Source organism: Oncorhynchus kisutch, linkage group LG14 (assembly GCF_002021735.2).
Source record: "Oncorhynchus kisutch isolate 150728-3 linkage group LG14, Okis_V2, whole genome shotgun sequence".
Classification (NCBI taxonomy): Eukaryota; Metazoa; Chordata; class Actinopteri; order Salmoniformes; family Salmonidae; genus Oncorhynchus; species Oncorhynchus kisutch.
This window is the reverse complement of record NC_034187.2, coordinates 37,825,929-37,840,289: the sequence shown is the minus strand read 5'-3', so window position 1 is coordinate 37,840,289 and position 14,361 is coordinate 37,825,929. Positions and strand designations below refer to the sequence as shown.

Here is a 14,361-nt window from a genome sequence, read left to right as displayed (position 1 = left end):
AAATGAGAGAGGAGGAGAGTGAGAGAAAGAGGAGGAGAGAGGAGAGAGCGAGAAAGAGGAGGAGAGAGAGAAAGAGGGGGACAGAGAGAGGAGGAGAAAGAAAGGGGAGGAGAGAGAGAAAGGGGAGAAGAGAGAGAAAGAGATGAGGCGAGAGAGAAAGAAGGAGAGAGAGAGGAAGAGAGAAAGAGAGTGAGAGGGAGAGACAGAAGGAGAGAGGAAGAAGAGGAGAGAGGAAGAGAGACAGAAAGAAAGGAGGAGAGAGGAAGAGAGAAAGAGGAAGAGAGAGAGAGAGGGGGAGAGAGAGTGAGAAGAGGAAAGACTGAGAAAGAGGAGGAGGAGAGAGTGAGAGTGTGAGAAAGATGGAGAGAGGGAGAGCGTGAGAAAGAGCGCAAGGGAGAAAGAAAAGGAGAACGAGAGAGAAGGAGAGAGAGAAAGAGAGTGTGAGACAGAGAGGAAGAGGAGGAGAGAGGAAGAGAGACAGAAAGAAGAGGAGGAGAGGAAGAGAGAGAAGGAGAGAGGGAGAGAAAGGAGGAGCGAGGAAGAGAGAGAAGGAGAGAGGAAGAGAGAAAGAGAGCGAGAGGGAGAGACCAGAAGGAGAGAGGAAGAGAGAAAGAAGAGGAGAGAGGAAGAGAGACAGAAAGAAAGGAGGAGAGAGGAAGAGAGAAAGAGGAAGAGAGAGAGAGAGGGGGAGAGAGAGTGAGAAAGAGGAAAGACTGAGAAAGAGGAGGAGGAGAGAGTGAGAGAGTGAGAAAGATGGAGAGAGGGAGAGCGTGAGAAAGAGCGCAAGGGGAGAAAGAAAAGGAGAACGAGAGAGAAGGAGAGAGAGAAAGAGAGTGTGAGACAGAGAGGAAGAGGAGGAGAGAGGAAGAGAGACAGAAAGAAAGAGGAGGAGAGGAAGAGAGAAGGAGAGAGGAAGAGAGAAAAGGAGGAGCGAGGAAGAGAGAGAAGGAGAGAGGAGAGAGAAAGAGAGCGAGAGGGAGAGACAGAAGGAGAGAGGAAGAGAGAAGAGAAAGGAGGAGCGAGGAAGAGAGAAAATGAGAGAGGAGGAGAGTGAGAGAAAGAGGAGAGAAACAGGAGGAGAGAGAGAAAGAGTAGGAGAGTGAGAGAGGAAGCGAGAGAAGGAGAGAGGAGAGAGAAAGAGAAGGCGTAAGGAGGAGAGAAAGAGAAGTAAGAGAAAGAGAGGAGGAAAGAGAGAAAGAGAAAGGGGGCGAGAGAGAGAGGCGAGAGAGAGAGGAGGAAGAGAAAGAGGCGAGAGAGAGAGGAGGAAGAGAAAGAGGCGAGAGAGAGAGGAGGAAGAGAAAGAGTGAGAGAGAGAGGAGGAAGAGAAGAGGCGAGAGAAAGAGCGAGAGAGAGAGGAGGAAGAGAAAGAGGCGAGAGAAAGAGGAGGAAGAGAAAGAGGCGAGAGAGAGAGGAGGAAGAGAAAGAGGCGAGAGAGAGAGGAGGAAGAGAAAGAGGCGAGAGAGAGGAGGAAGAGAAAAAGCGAAAAGAGAGAAAGGGAATTGAATTGAGAAAGAGAGGAGGAGAGAAGAGAGAGAGAGAGAGGAGGAGGAGAGAGAGAGAGGAGAGAGAAAGAAAGGAGGAAAGAGAAAGGGGCGAGAGAGAGGAGTGAGAGAGAGAAGGAGCGAGAGAACAAGGAGCGAGAGAGAAAGAGAGAAAGAAAGAGGCGAGAGAGAAAGAGAAAAGAGAAAGAGCAAAAGAGAGGAGAGAGAGAAAAAGGAGGAAAGAGAAAGAGAAAGAGGTGAGAGCGAGAGAGAAGGAGAGAAAGAGAAGGAAAGAGGAAAGAGGTGAGAGAAGGAGAAAGAGAAGGAAAGATGAGGAAAGAGAGAGACAAGGAGAAGGAGAGAGAGGAGAGAGAAGGAGAAAGAGAAGGAAAGATGAGGAAAGAGAAAGAGGTGAGAGAGAGGAGAGAGATGGAAAGAGAGACAATGAGAGAGAGAGAGAGAGAGAGAGAGAGAGAGAGGAGAGAGAAAGAGAAAGAAAGAGAGAGAGAAGGAAGAGCAAGCGAGAGAGAGAGAGAGGAGAGAGAGAGGAGAGAAACAGAGAGAGAGAGGAGAGAGAAAGAGAGGAGAGAGGAGAGAGAAAGCGAGAGAGAGAGGAGAGAGAAAGAAAGAGAAAGAGGCGAGAGAAAGAGGCGAGAGAGAGAGGAGGAAGAGAAAGAGGCGAGAGAGAGGAGGAAGAGAAAGAGGCGAGAGAGAGAGGAGGAAGAGAAAAAGCGAAAGAGAGAAAGGGAATTGAATTGAGAAAGAGAGGAGGAGAGAAAGAGAGAGAGAGGAGGAGGAGAGAGAGAGAGGAGAGAGAAAGAAAGGAGGAAAGAGAAAGGGGCGAGAGAGAGGAGTGAGAGAGAGAAGGAGCGAGAGAGACAAGGAGCGAGAGAGAAAGAGAGAAAGAAAGAGGCGAGAGAGAAAGAGAAAAGAGAAAGAGCAAAAGAGAGGAGAGAGAGAAAAGGAGGAAAGAGAAAGAGAAAGAGGTGAGAGCGAGAGAGAAGGAGAGAAAGAGAAGGAAAGAGGAAAGAGGTGAGAGAAGGAGAAAGAGAAGGAAAGATGAGGAAAGAGAGAGACAAGGAGAAGGAGAGAGAGGAGAGAGAAGGAGAAAGAGAAGGAAAGATGAGGAAAGAGAAGAGGTGAGAGAGAGGAGAGAGAGATGGAAAGAGAGACAATGAGAGAGAGAGAGAGAGAGAGAGAGAGAGAGAGAGAGAGAGAGAGGAGAGAGAAAGAGAAAGAAAGAGAGAGAGAAGGAAGGAGCAAGCGAGAGAGAGAGAGGAGAGGAGAGAAACAGAGAGAGAGGAGAGAGAAGAGAGAGAGAGAGGAGAGAGAAGAGAGAGAGGAGAGAGAAAGCGAGAGAGAGAGGAGAGAGAAAGCGAGAGAGAGAGGAGAGAGAAAGAAAGAGAGAGGGAGAGAGAAAGCGAGAGAGAGAGGAGAGAGAAAGAAAGAGAGAGGAGAGAGAAAGCGAGAGAGAGAGGAGAGAGAGAAAGAAAGAGAGGGAAGAGGGGGAGAGAAAGAAAGAGAGAGAGGAGAGAGAGAAAGAAAGAAAGGGAAGAGGGGGAGAGAAAGAAAGAGCGGAAGAGAGAGAGAGAGAAAGAGAGAGAGAGAGAGGAGTAGCGAAAGAGAGAGAGGAGAGGAGAAAGAAAGAGGGAGAGAAAGAGAGGAGAGGAAGAGAGGAAGAGAAAAATAAAGATGGAGAGAGAAAGAGGAAGAGAGAGAGGAAGAGAAGAGAAAGAAAGAGGAGGAAGAGAGAGAGAGAGAGAAAGCGAGAGAGAGAGGAGAGAGAGAAAGAAAGAGAGGGAAGAGGGGGAGAGAAAGAAAGAGCAGAAGAGAGAGAGAGAAAGAGAGAGGAGTAGCGAAAGAGAGAGAGGGAGAGAGAGAAAGAAAGAGGGAGAGAAGAGAGAGGAGAGGAAGAGAGAAAGAGAAAAATAAAGATGGAGAGAGAAAGAGGAAGAGAGAGAGGAAGAGAAGAGAAAGAAAGAGGAGGAAGAGAGAGAGAGAGAGAAAGCGAGAGAGAGAGGAGAGAGAGAAAGAAAGAGAGGGAAGAGGGGGAGAGAAAGAAAGAGCAGAAGAGAGAGAGAGAAAGAGAGAGAGAGAGGAGTAGCGAAAGAGAGAGAGAGAGGAAGTAGCGAAAGAGAGAGAGAGAGAGAGGGAGAGAGAGAAAGAAAGGGAGAGAGAGAAAGAAAGAGGGAGAGAGAAAGAGAAAAATAAAGATGGAGAGAGAAAGAGGAAGAGAGAGAAGGAGGGGAACGGAGAGAGAGAGAGAGAAAGAGAGAGAGAAAGAGAGAGAAAGAGAGAGAGAAGGAAAGGGAAAGAGGCGATTCAGCGTTATCAATGAGGAGATGTCTCTCCAGATAAGGGCTTCTCAGCTCATCCTGGCATCCATGTTCGTTTGGGGCTTCCTTTAATCACAAACTGCCATTGCAGAAGCCATTTCAGGTGATACCTACCCAATACCCAGTTAAAGCTCTGTGCTAAGGAGCTCTTTTATTGCACAAGTATATTACAGGCTCATTGCTGCCTCACATATATTTGTCCAAAGCCAGTTATTCATCCAGAAACTCTGAAGGATAGGGATGGTGACGATGACTATGTGACACTGAGTGTTGGTGACACTTCAGCGCCCCGGGACTCCCGGCCACTAGTGTATTGTGATAGAGTGGCAGAGTGCAACCTTTAAAGGCCAACTATTGGGGCAGAACAGCAGCAATCCTAATGACTCAGACTATGTGCTGATTCCCTCCCCCTTGTCCACACTCTCATGCCTAGTTAAACCAGCACTGGCTGTGCTTCTAACACTTTATCAATTCAAATCAACAGATGAATAATGATATGCTACTTCTTACTTCCATGTGTTTCCCTGCGTGATCTGAATACAACGATCTATTTAGGCTGTAGGCTCACAGAAGCCTATAGGGGACTTACTCCTTCCTGTATGATGTACTGGTAGTGGAAATGGAAGATCATCTGCTGCCACCTGCTGGTCAACATGATTTTTACATCACATTTCATTATTCATCTTCGATTATTTGAGACGTGCGTGTGTGTGGAGCAAAAAAAAAAAAAAAAGTGAGTGTCTGCCTGTGTGCCCGTCTGCTTGTGTGTGCGCGTCTTCCTGTACATGACTGCTTGTTTGAGTGCAGATGTGTGTGTGCTTACCTCTCATAGATGGTCTTCAGGGGGACCTGGTCTGAGATGCCGTCGGTCTCCTCCAGGAAGAGGATGAGCCAGGAGGTCCTGTAGGGCCACTCCTCCGTCAGGTTGATCCACGACGCCAGACGGTCCCAGTTAAAGATGATCTGATTGGCCCTCAGCAGACGTCCTGGAAATATGGACCAATGAGAAGTGACGTTTGGTATGTTGGTTGAAACGCCTACTACTCCCCTTCCGATAATAAGTGCCATGCTGGGAGTAGTCGACTCTCCCCCTTGGGTGATATAAAGGTAATCTAATAGGTGATGTGTGACCTGTGACAGAGACGATGTTCAGGAGCCTCCTCATTGTCTGGGGGCTGATGTCACTGAACCAGTCCTCGGTGACCAGCAGCTTGGTCAGGTCAAAGGACATCTGTCTGGTAACAGTCCTCTGCATCTGCCTCCTGCGGTACGTGTCCTATACACACACACACACACACAATACCTCATGTTTATACTTGGATTAGCCACAAACCAGTCAGTAAGTCATTTTAACTTAGGTCACTCGTTTTGCCCATTCTAACGTTCAATCGAACAGTAACTGAATGCCTCGATGCCTGTCTGCCTGCTTTATATAGCAAGCCACGGCCCAATGACTCACTGTCTGCAGGAGCAAACCATTTTTGTGAACGGGGTGGTATAGCTAATAAACTGGCCACAGAGAGTATATTATGTGTTTGCTTCACACATCCAAATGATAGTAACATTTATTTACAGCAAGCACTGGCCTCGTTTAACCTGTCCTGTGTTCTACAGTTCACATGACCGCGTGACAGTTCTGTGGCAGTCTCATGATGACGTCACCCCGTGGCGTGCCGTCCACCTTGCGACAAGCGGCTCCCTGGGTGCGTGCCCTCTCGTCCCGGAGTCCCGTCTCTTCCTCCTTCCATCCTCGTTTTCCCAACACCCATCCCACACCCTCCAACACACAAGCAGCTCTGTTACTGGGCCCAATTAACAGACTGGAGATCTCAGTTGAGATCGACAGGGAATGGGCCAGGGCTGGACGCACGGATATACACTGTGCGCTACCAAGACAGAGGCATCAGCTGTCCACAGTCACTGTCCTTACACAGCTGGGTCAAAGTTTGATATTCGGATTCCCTGTTACAATAGACACCGCCACGCTTCCTGGGTTCCACACAGGGTTGTGTGTGTGTGTGTCTCAAACAAAGACTGAACTGTTTATTGAGACTACAGCTCACCTCTTTTCTGGATTGTCTGCGAGTCCAGAATGAGTGGAAATGCTGTCTGGAGGACCACAATAGGTGCTGCTTACCGAACGGTGCAGCAATGCTGGAAATAGGAGAGCGTTCGTCAGGCCACAAGCACTCAGAACGCCACCACCAGCCACTAAGCGGACTGTGATGTGGACTTAATGCCTGCCTTGTGACGACCTCACTGGTAGGGAGAGAGTGTATAGCCAGTATTGGCTCAGTAAGGAGGTGATTGGCTCTCCTTTGATCCTTACGTAGATGCATTGGACATGCTCAAAAAGTGAAATATGATTGGTGAAAGTTGATCGTTGTTTTATTGACTGTATAACCAGACCATCAGGAGAAATTGTTGAACTCTGACTGTTGAAAAGCTGCTGTAAGTTGGGATATTTCCTCCAAACAAAAGCAAACTTACTTGGAGCTCACATCAGCCCAGAGCACGGCGCCAAATACTGTTTACAAGCCTGAGCTCGCCTGGCCTGCCTCCCTCACTTCCCCTCCCCTGCCATCTTGGAAGGCTAAAGATCCACAACTCCGCAATTAAGTAGCCGAGAGACAGAGAGCTTTTTCTCTCCTTCCATCCTTCTTAGCTCCACTTGTAAAGAGACCCACTCACTGCCTTCTTGGCAGCCAAGAATCCGCCAGAGAGGGCAAACAAAAAGAAGTGGGCGCCAAAATAAAAAAAGGGACCCAAGGAAAATAAAGACAAAAAAAAAAACACACAAAAAAAAAACAGGCAAATAAATCAGACGCCCAAACAAACAAACAAACAGATAAACAAACAAAACGGGGTCCTCGCAGGGGGAAGCAGGCAGGGCCACTTAGCCTCCCGCCAGCAGCCACCGATTGCCAGCGTTTTGTCACTGGGACACACTGCTGCTCCTCCCTGTCATTAGGCAGTGTGGCATCGCAGCAGGAAGGATAAACAGACATTACATCAATTACCAGGCAGAGACTCCTCGGCGATGGAGACAGGCTCTTTTGCTCCCGACCTCCTCCACCCCTCTCCACTATGTTCACCGCAAGGCGAGAGGAAGCTAGCTACACCCCCGGGCCTGTGGGTTTAAGTGCATTATCTCACCCTTTCTATGTTAGTCTTCTCTAGCTGTGTCTATGGGAAAAGAAGCAGAAAAACCACTTCAGGGGCAACATTTTGATGCGTTTACTGTGCTTTCATTGCCCGCACAGGCGCCCAATCTCCTTATGTTCCTTGTTGTATCACTTGTCTTTGTGCCAGAACTCTGCCGGTCTACAGGACCTCTGCAGGTAGATCTATGGCCCAGCCTGGGCATGGAGAGGGTTAGCCGGCTGAAAGAGTTTACCCTGCGGTTGAGGGCCGTCTTGCTGCCAAACTTGGCCTGGTCCCCCAGACTGTTGGAGGACAGGTTCCTGTCCATCTCCTCGTGCCATCCTGTGAATAGAGGAGTGGAAAAGGAGAGATAAAACGAGAGACAGTACCATCAGGGACGTCTCATCACAACATCTAATGTAAAGAAGCAACCTATTCACAATAAATTATTACCATTTCCTACAGCAAGTCAGAATGCGCGTGTGTGTGTGTGTGTGTGTGTGTGTGTGTGTGTGTGTGTGTGTGTGTGCGTGTCTACTCTATGCCTATGTCATGTTTTTCCTAATCCTGGTCCACGGGACCCAAATTGATGCACATTATATTTTTTATCCTAAACAAAAATGTGCACCCTTTTGGGGTCCCCAGAACCAGGATTAAGAAACACTGGCCTGTGTGTGTGTGAGCAATTTCATGTTTGTGTGACACACGCCGTGCATATGTCTTGCGTACCCTCAGGGTTGGCCAGGTCTCCGTTGGAGGTGGGGCAGGCCGTGCACAGCTTCCTGGTCGTGCTTAGCCCCCGGCTGTTGAGGAAAACAGGCAGGTGGACGATGTTCCTCATGTAGTCGTGGCCGTTGATGTTGGAGTCCCTGAGCACGCTGTTCAGGTTCTGGTTGATGGCCTTGATGATGATGTGGGGGTCGCTGGCAAAGATGGAGATGAAGGGGCCTTTGGAGAACAGCACCCTCACCTGGTGGAGGAGGGGAATAGGAGGAGGATTTAGACCTGGGTTCATCCACTACTGCTCATCCGTAGTGGACGTATTGGAATGATAAAAGCCTGAAATCATTTGAGGGTGAACCTTGTGTCAGATTCATAGTGTGGTCATACACACACAACTGGGGAACAGAAAACTTGACACACCTACTCAACAAGGTTTGAAAAAATATGAAACACATACGGAATCATGCAGTAACCAAAAAAGTGTTAAACAAATGTAAATATATTTTAGATTCTTCAAAGTAGCCACCCTTTCTTTGCCTTGATGACAGTTTTGCACACTCTTGCTATTCTCTCCACCAGCTTCACCTGGAATGCTTTTCCAACCGTCTTGAAGGAGTTCCCACATATGCTGAGCACATGTTGGCTGCTTTTCCTTCACGCTGCGGTCCAACTCATCCCAAACCATCTCAAATTGGGTTGAGGTCAGGTGATTATGGAGGCCAGCTGATGCAGCACTCCATCAATCTCATTGGTCAAATAGCCCTTACACAGCCTGGAGGTGTGTTTTGGGTAATTGTCCTGTTGAAAACCAAATTATTGTCCCACTAAGCTCAAACCAGATGGGATTGCGAATCGCCGCAGAATGCTGTGGTAACCATGCTGGTTAAGTGTGCCTTGAATTCTAAAGAAATAACAGAGTGTCACCGGAAAAGCACCCCCACACCATCACACCTCCATGCTTCATGGTGGGAACCAAACATGCAGAGATCATCCGTTCATCTACTCTGAGTCTCACATAGACACGGAATCTCCAATTTGGACTCATCAGAACAAAGGACAGATTTCTACCGGTCTAATGTCCATTGCTCGTGTTTTCTTGGCCCGAGCAAGTCTCTTCTTATTATTGTTGTCCTTTAGAAGTGGTTTCTTTGCAGCAATTTGACCATGAAGGCCTGATTCACGCAGTCTCCTCTGAACAGTTGACGTTGAGATGTATCTGTTACTTGAACTCTGTGAAGCATTTATTTGGGCTGCATTTTCTGAGGTGCAGTTAAATCTAATGAACTTATCCTCTTTATTCGGGCTACAATCTGAGATACAAGCAGTAACTCTAATGAACTTATCCTCTACAGCAGAGGTAACTTTAGGTCTTCCTTCCTGTGGCGGTCCTCATGAGAGCCAGTTTCATCATAGCGCTTGATGGTTTTTGAGACTGCACTTGAAGAAACGTTCAAAGTTCTTGATATTTTCCACATCGACTGGCCTTCATGTCCTAAAGTAAAGTAATGGACAGTCATTTCTCTTTGCTTATTTGAGCTGTTCTTGCCATAATATGGTCTTGGTCTTTTACCAAATAGGGCAATCTTCTGTATACCACCCCTAACCTGTCACAACACAACTGATTGGCTCAAATGCATTAAGGAAAGGAATTTGACAAATTAACAAGGCACACCTGTTAATTGAAATGCATTTCAGGTGACTACCTCATGAAGATGGATGAGAGAATGCCAAGCGTGTGCAAAGGGTGGCTACTTTGACGAATCCAAAATCTAAAATATATTTAGATTTGTTTAACACATTTTTGGTTACTACATGATTCCATATGTTATTTCATAGTTGATGTCTTCACTAATATTCTACAATGTAGAAAATAATAAAATAAAACATCTGTAATGAGTAGGTGTCCCCAAACTTTTGATACTGTAAGTATTAAGACTCTTTACTCAGTACTTTGTTGAAAAACTTTTGGCATCGATTACAGCCTTCTTGGGAACGAAGCTACAAGCGTGGCACACCTGTATTTGGGGAGTTTCTCCCATTCTTCTCTGCAAATCCTCTCAAACTCTGTCAGGTTGGTTGGGGAGCATTGCTGCACAGCTATTTTCAGGTCTCTCCAGAGATGTTCGATCAGGTTCAAGTCTGGGCTCTGGCTGGACCATTCAAGGACATTCAGAGACGTGCCCCGCAGCCACTCGTGCGTTGTCTTGGCTGTCTGCTCAGGGTCATTGACCTGTTGGAAGGTGAACCGTTCCCCCAGTCTGAGGTCTTGAGCGCTTTGGAGCAGGTTTTCATCAAGGATCTCTTTGTACTTTACTCCGTTCATCTTTTCCTCGATCCTGACTAGTCTCCCAATCCCTGCCGCTGAAAAACATCCCCACAGCATAATGCTGCCACCACGTTTCACCGTAGTGATGGTGCCAGGTTTCTTCCAGACGTGATGCTTGGCATTCAGGCCAAAGAGTCTTTAGGTGCCTTTTGGCCAACTCCAAGCGGGCAGTCATATGCCTTTTACTGAGGAGTAGCTTCCGTCTGGCCACTCTACCATACAGGCCTGGTTGGTGGAGTGCTGCAAAGATGGTTGTCCTTCATCCACAGAGGAACTCTGGAGCTCTGTCAGTGACCATCAGGTTCTTGGTCACCTCCCTGACCAAGGCCCTTCTACCCAGATTGCTCAGTTTGACCAGGCAGCCAGCTCTAGGAAAAGTCTTGGTGGTTCCAAACTTCTTCCATTTAAGAATGATGGAAGCCACTGTGTTCTTGGGGACCATCAAAACTGCAGAAATGTTTTGGTACCCTTCCCCAGACCTGTGCCTCAACATAATCATGTCTCGGAGCTCCACGCACAAATTCCTTCGACCTCATGGCTTGGTTTTAACTCTGACATGCACTGTCAACTGCAGGACCTTATATAAAACAGGTGTGTGCCTTTCCAAAATCATGTCCAATCAATTGCATTTACCACAGGTGGACTCCAATCAAGTTGTAGAAACATCAAGGATGGTCAATGGAAACAGGATGCACCTGAGCTCAATTTCAAGTCTCATAGCAAAGGGTCTGAACACTTATGAAAATAAGGTATCCGTTTTTTAAATTTCTAATACATTTGCAAAAATGTCAACATTTCATCCATTTTACAAATAGGCTGTAACGGAAACAAAATGTGGAAAAAGTCAAGCGGTCTGAATACTTTTCAAATGCACTGTAGCTCTTAATAGTTTGCATTAAAAGCTATAGTGCAGCAGGCTGCTGGTAGGCTTTCTTGACTGGGAAATTAAGTTTTGGCTAACACATGGCTAACCACTGTTTAACCAGCTAAGCAGCCTCTCTTAGTGAAAATGTGTTTGGAGTCCGAGCTTATTGGCTGTTAAGAGTTTACACTTCCTCTTCCAATTATAATGTGGCGAGGTCAAAATAATGAATAGTGATCTACCAAATCTATTCATTTTAACCCAATGAGTCCCACTGTAATGCCGGCGCATTTTGCACTTCTAACCCCTTTTAAACATTGTGTGTTTGAGCTACAGACCTCTAGGTTGGACCAGTGGATTTGTCTATTTCTCCAATGGTCTGTGTGATTAACGAGGGCTGAACTAGAGCAGTGTTTGTGAGACAAGGGCAGATGCCGAAGGGGCCCGGGCCGGGTCTTTTTTACCAAAACATCTGTAGAGTCCGAATGGTTTCGGCTACAAACTATTAAGCTACAGACTCTAACGAACATGTAGCATGTTGTGCTCGATGACGCTCACAAGCTACACAAGATTCGTTAGAGGAACATAGGAAATCCCAGGACATAGTGTCTATAATACTGTAATAAATTGCCAATTGCCAGGTCGCAATTGTAAATGAGAACTTGTTCTCAACTTGCCTACCTGGTTAAATAAAGGTAAAATAAATAAATAAATAAAATCTCACATAGTTGCTGTCACAAACTTAACATTCCAAACAGTTGTCACTAACAATTTCTGTACTTTAAGCATTCATGTAAATTTGTTTGTACAATTTCTTGCTTTGGCAGACTTTTTATATTGACATTTGTCCATAAAACTCATGAATGAGTGCTTCTACACCTGCATTGCTTGCTGTTTGGGGTTTTAGGCTGGGTTTCTGTACAGCACTTTGAGATATCAGCTGATGTACGAAGGGCTATATAAATACATTTGATTTGATTTGAATGAAACTGTTTATCAAATTGTTTTGTGTTATACTTGTATCCCTAGCTGTCCTGAAAAGAAAATGGTAAAACATTTAATTGTGAGGCTAAATACTCTACATGGCTCAAGGTATGTGGACACCTGCTCATCTAACGTCTCATTCCAAAATCATGGACATTAATATGGATGTGGTCCCCCCTCTGCTGCTATAACAGCCCCCACTCTTCTGGGAAGGCTTTCCACTAGATGTTGGAACGTTGCTGTGGAGTTCGGGCACTGATGTTGGGCGATTAGGCCTGGCTCGCAGTCGACGTTCCAATTCATCCCAAAGGTATTCGATGGGGTTGAGGTCAGGACTCTGTGCAGGCCAGTCAAGTTCTTCCACACTGATCTCGACAAACCATTTCTGTCGTTGAGCTTTACACCACTCCAGCCGACGCTTGGCATTGTGATCTTAGACTAGGGTGCTGCCACTCGGCCATGGAAACGGACAGTTATTGTGTTGACGTTGCTTCCAGAGGCAGTTTGGAACTCGGTAGTGAGTGTTGCAACTGAGGACAGGTGATTTTTATGCGCTTCAGCGGTCCCGTTCTGTGACCTTGTGTGGCCTACCACTTCGCGTGTGAGCTGTTGTTGCTCCTAGATGTTTCCACTTCACAATAACAGCATTACAACTCCGAGGCAACTCTAGCAGGGTAGAAATTTAACAAAATGACTTGTTGGAAAGGTGGCATCCTATGATGGTGCCACGTTGAAGGTCACTGGGCTATTCAGTACGGGCCATTCTACTGCCAATGTTTGTCTATGGAGATTGCATGGAGGTGTGCTTGATTTTATACACCTGTCAGAAACGGGTGTAGCTGAAATAGGTGTAGCTGAAATCCACTAATTTGAAGGGGTGTCCACATACTTTTGTATATAGAGTGTTTTTTAAACAGATTTTTATTCTATACTTGGAGTCAAAGTATAGATATAATATTGTCAAAAATAATATCATGATATGTAACTGTACTGATCCCCCCCCCATCAATAGTAATGACCAGTGAGTCATGGATAATGATTTAACCCTAAATGGTTATGGATAGTGTGAGTTTTGTGTATAGTATTGTATAGTCTACATGTTTATGTTTAGCCATTGTTACTAACATCGTATTCAGTCATTGTTACAAACACACACACCGTGTCGAGCATCTGCAGCACTCTGTCCTGTTCGCAGGCATCCAGGCCGTCAATGATGACCGCCATGCGGGTCTGGTTCTGGGTGAAGCCATCGATGGTCTTGGCCATCTTGGACATCAGCTCCACCTCATGCTTCAACACCTGGAGCAACCAAACACACACACACACACACACACACACACACACACACACACACACCATCAACCACTACATACTGTATAACTACAGACAATGTGCCTCTTCCTATGAATTAATCTCTGTTTTGATAGTGGTCGTAGGAATTTAGCTCCCGAGTGCCTAACGCTATCATGTAACAACATAACGTATTTATTCTTAACCATGTTAAAACTGTAGAATACCATTTAACTAGCGACATGATGAGCCAAGTCCTAACTCGATCAACTCATTTGATCTACACGTGCGTGTAACTTCCATGTTCCAAGTCTGTATCGACATTGCTGCGTGATTTACAAGTTACATATCTATTCTCAAGTCAGGGATTCGGCCCTATTTGAATATAACTGGAGAGGAACCTATCAAACAGAGTATTCCCTATGAGCAAAAGATGTTGAAAAGATGTTGAAAAGACGTTGAAAATGGGCTATAAAAAAGGGGTTTACACTACCTTCATGAATCCCTCGCTCTTGAGCTTGTGCATCTTGTTGGCGGCACTGTGCAGCCTCTTCCTCTGGGAGTTGAGGACGGAGTCAGCCACCTGCCACCAGGTCCTACAGTTCAACAGGAGGGCCAGGCCCACCACGCTGGCCATGGCGATCAGCACCGCATTCACCGTCAGGTTCTCACGCTGCACCTAAATACATGTAACGAGGTCCACACAAAAAAAGGTCCGCGTGTGTGTGCTTGTGTATGTGCACATTTGTGTGTGTGTCAGTGTGTGTAGGTACCTTAAAGATGGCCAGCAGCGCCATGGCTGTGATCAGGCAGCCCAGCGTCACGACGAACAGCATGAAGCTGGGCACGCAGCAAGTCTTCTTCCACTTCTTACCTAGAGGGGACAAATATCTAATTCACATAGGTATTCACACCCCTTTTCTACAACGCACCAAACTTGATTAGAGTTCACCTGTGGCCCGATTCAATTGTTTGGACATGATTTCGAAAGAAACACACCTGTCTATATAAGGTCCCACAGTTGACAGTGCATGTCAGGGCAGAAACCATACCATGAAGTGCAAGGAACAGTCTGTAGAGCGCTGAGATAGAATTGTGTTGAGAGGTATACTGTATCTGAGTAAGGGGATAAAACAATTCCTAAAATGTTGAACATTTCAAGAGCACAGTGGTCTCTCCATCATTGAGAAATTGATCAAAAAAATATGAAAGTGC

General features: G+C 46.3%; 1 protein-coding gene across 5 annotated transcripts in view; it reads right to left on the bottom strand.

Moving 5' to 3' along the window:
• The window catches only part of kidins220a (kinase D-interacting substrate 220a), a 125,024-nt gene that overhangs the window by 92,278 nt on the left and 18,385 nt on the right, over positions 1-14,361 (bottom strand). For all 5 annotated transcript variants that reach the window (XM_020500890.2, XM_020500893.2, XM_020500889.2 and 2 more), the window contains exons 17-23: positions 13,920-14,020; positions 13,640-13,825; positions 13,015-13,155; positions 7,691-7,931; positions 7,215-7,303; positions 4,949-5,093; positions 4,641-4,803 (exon numbers count right to left, since the gene is read on the bottom strand). In XM_020500890.2, coding sequence (XP_020356479.1) covers positions 4,641-4,803; positions 4,949-5,093; positions 7,215-7,303; positions 7,691-7,931; positions 13,015-13,155; positions 13,640-13,825; positions 13,920-14,020 — 1,066 coding nt within the window. The remainder of the gene's footprint in view (positions 1-4,640; positions 4,804-4,948; positions 5,094-7,214; positions 7,304-7,690; positions 7,932-13,014; positions 13,156-13,639; positions 13,826-13,919; positions 14,021-14,361) is intronic.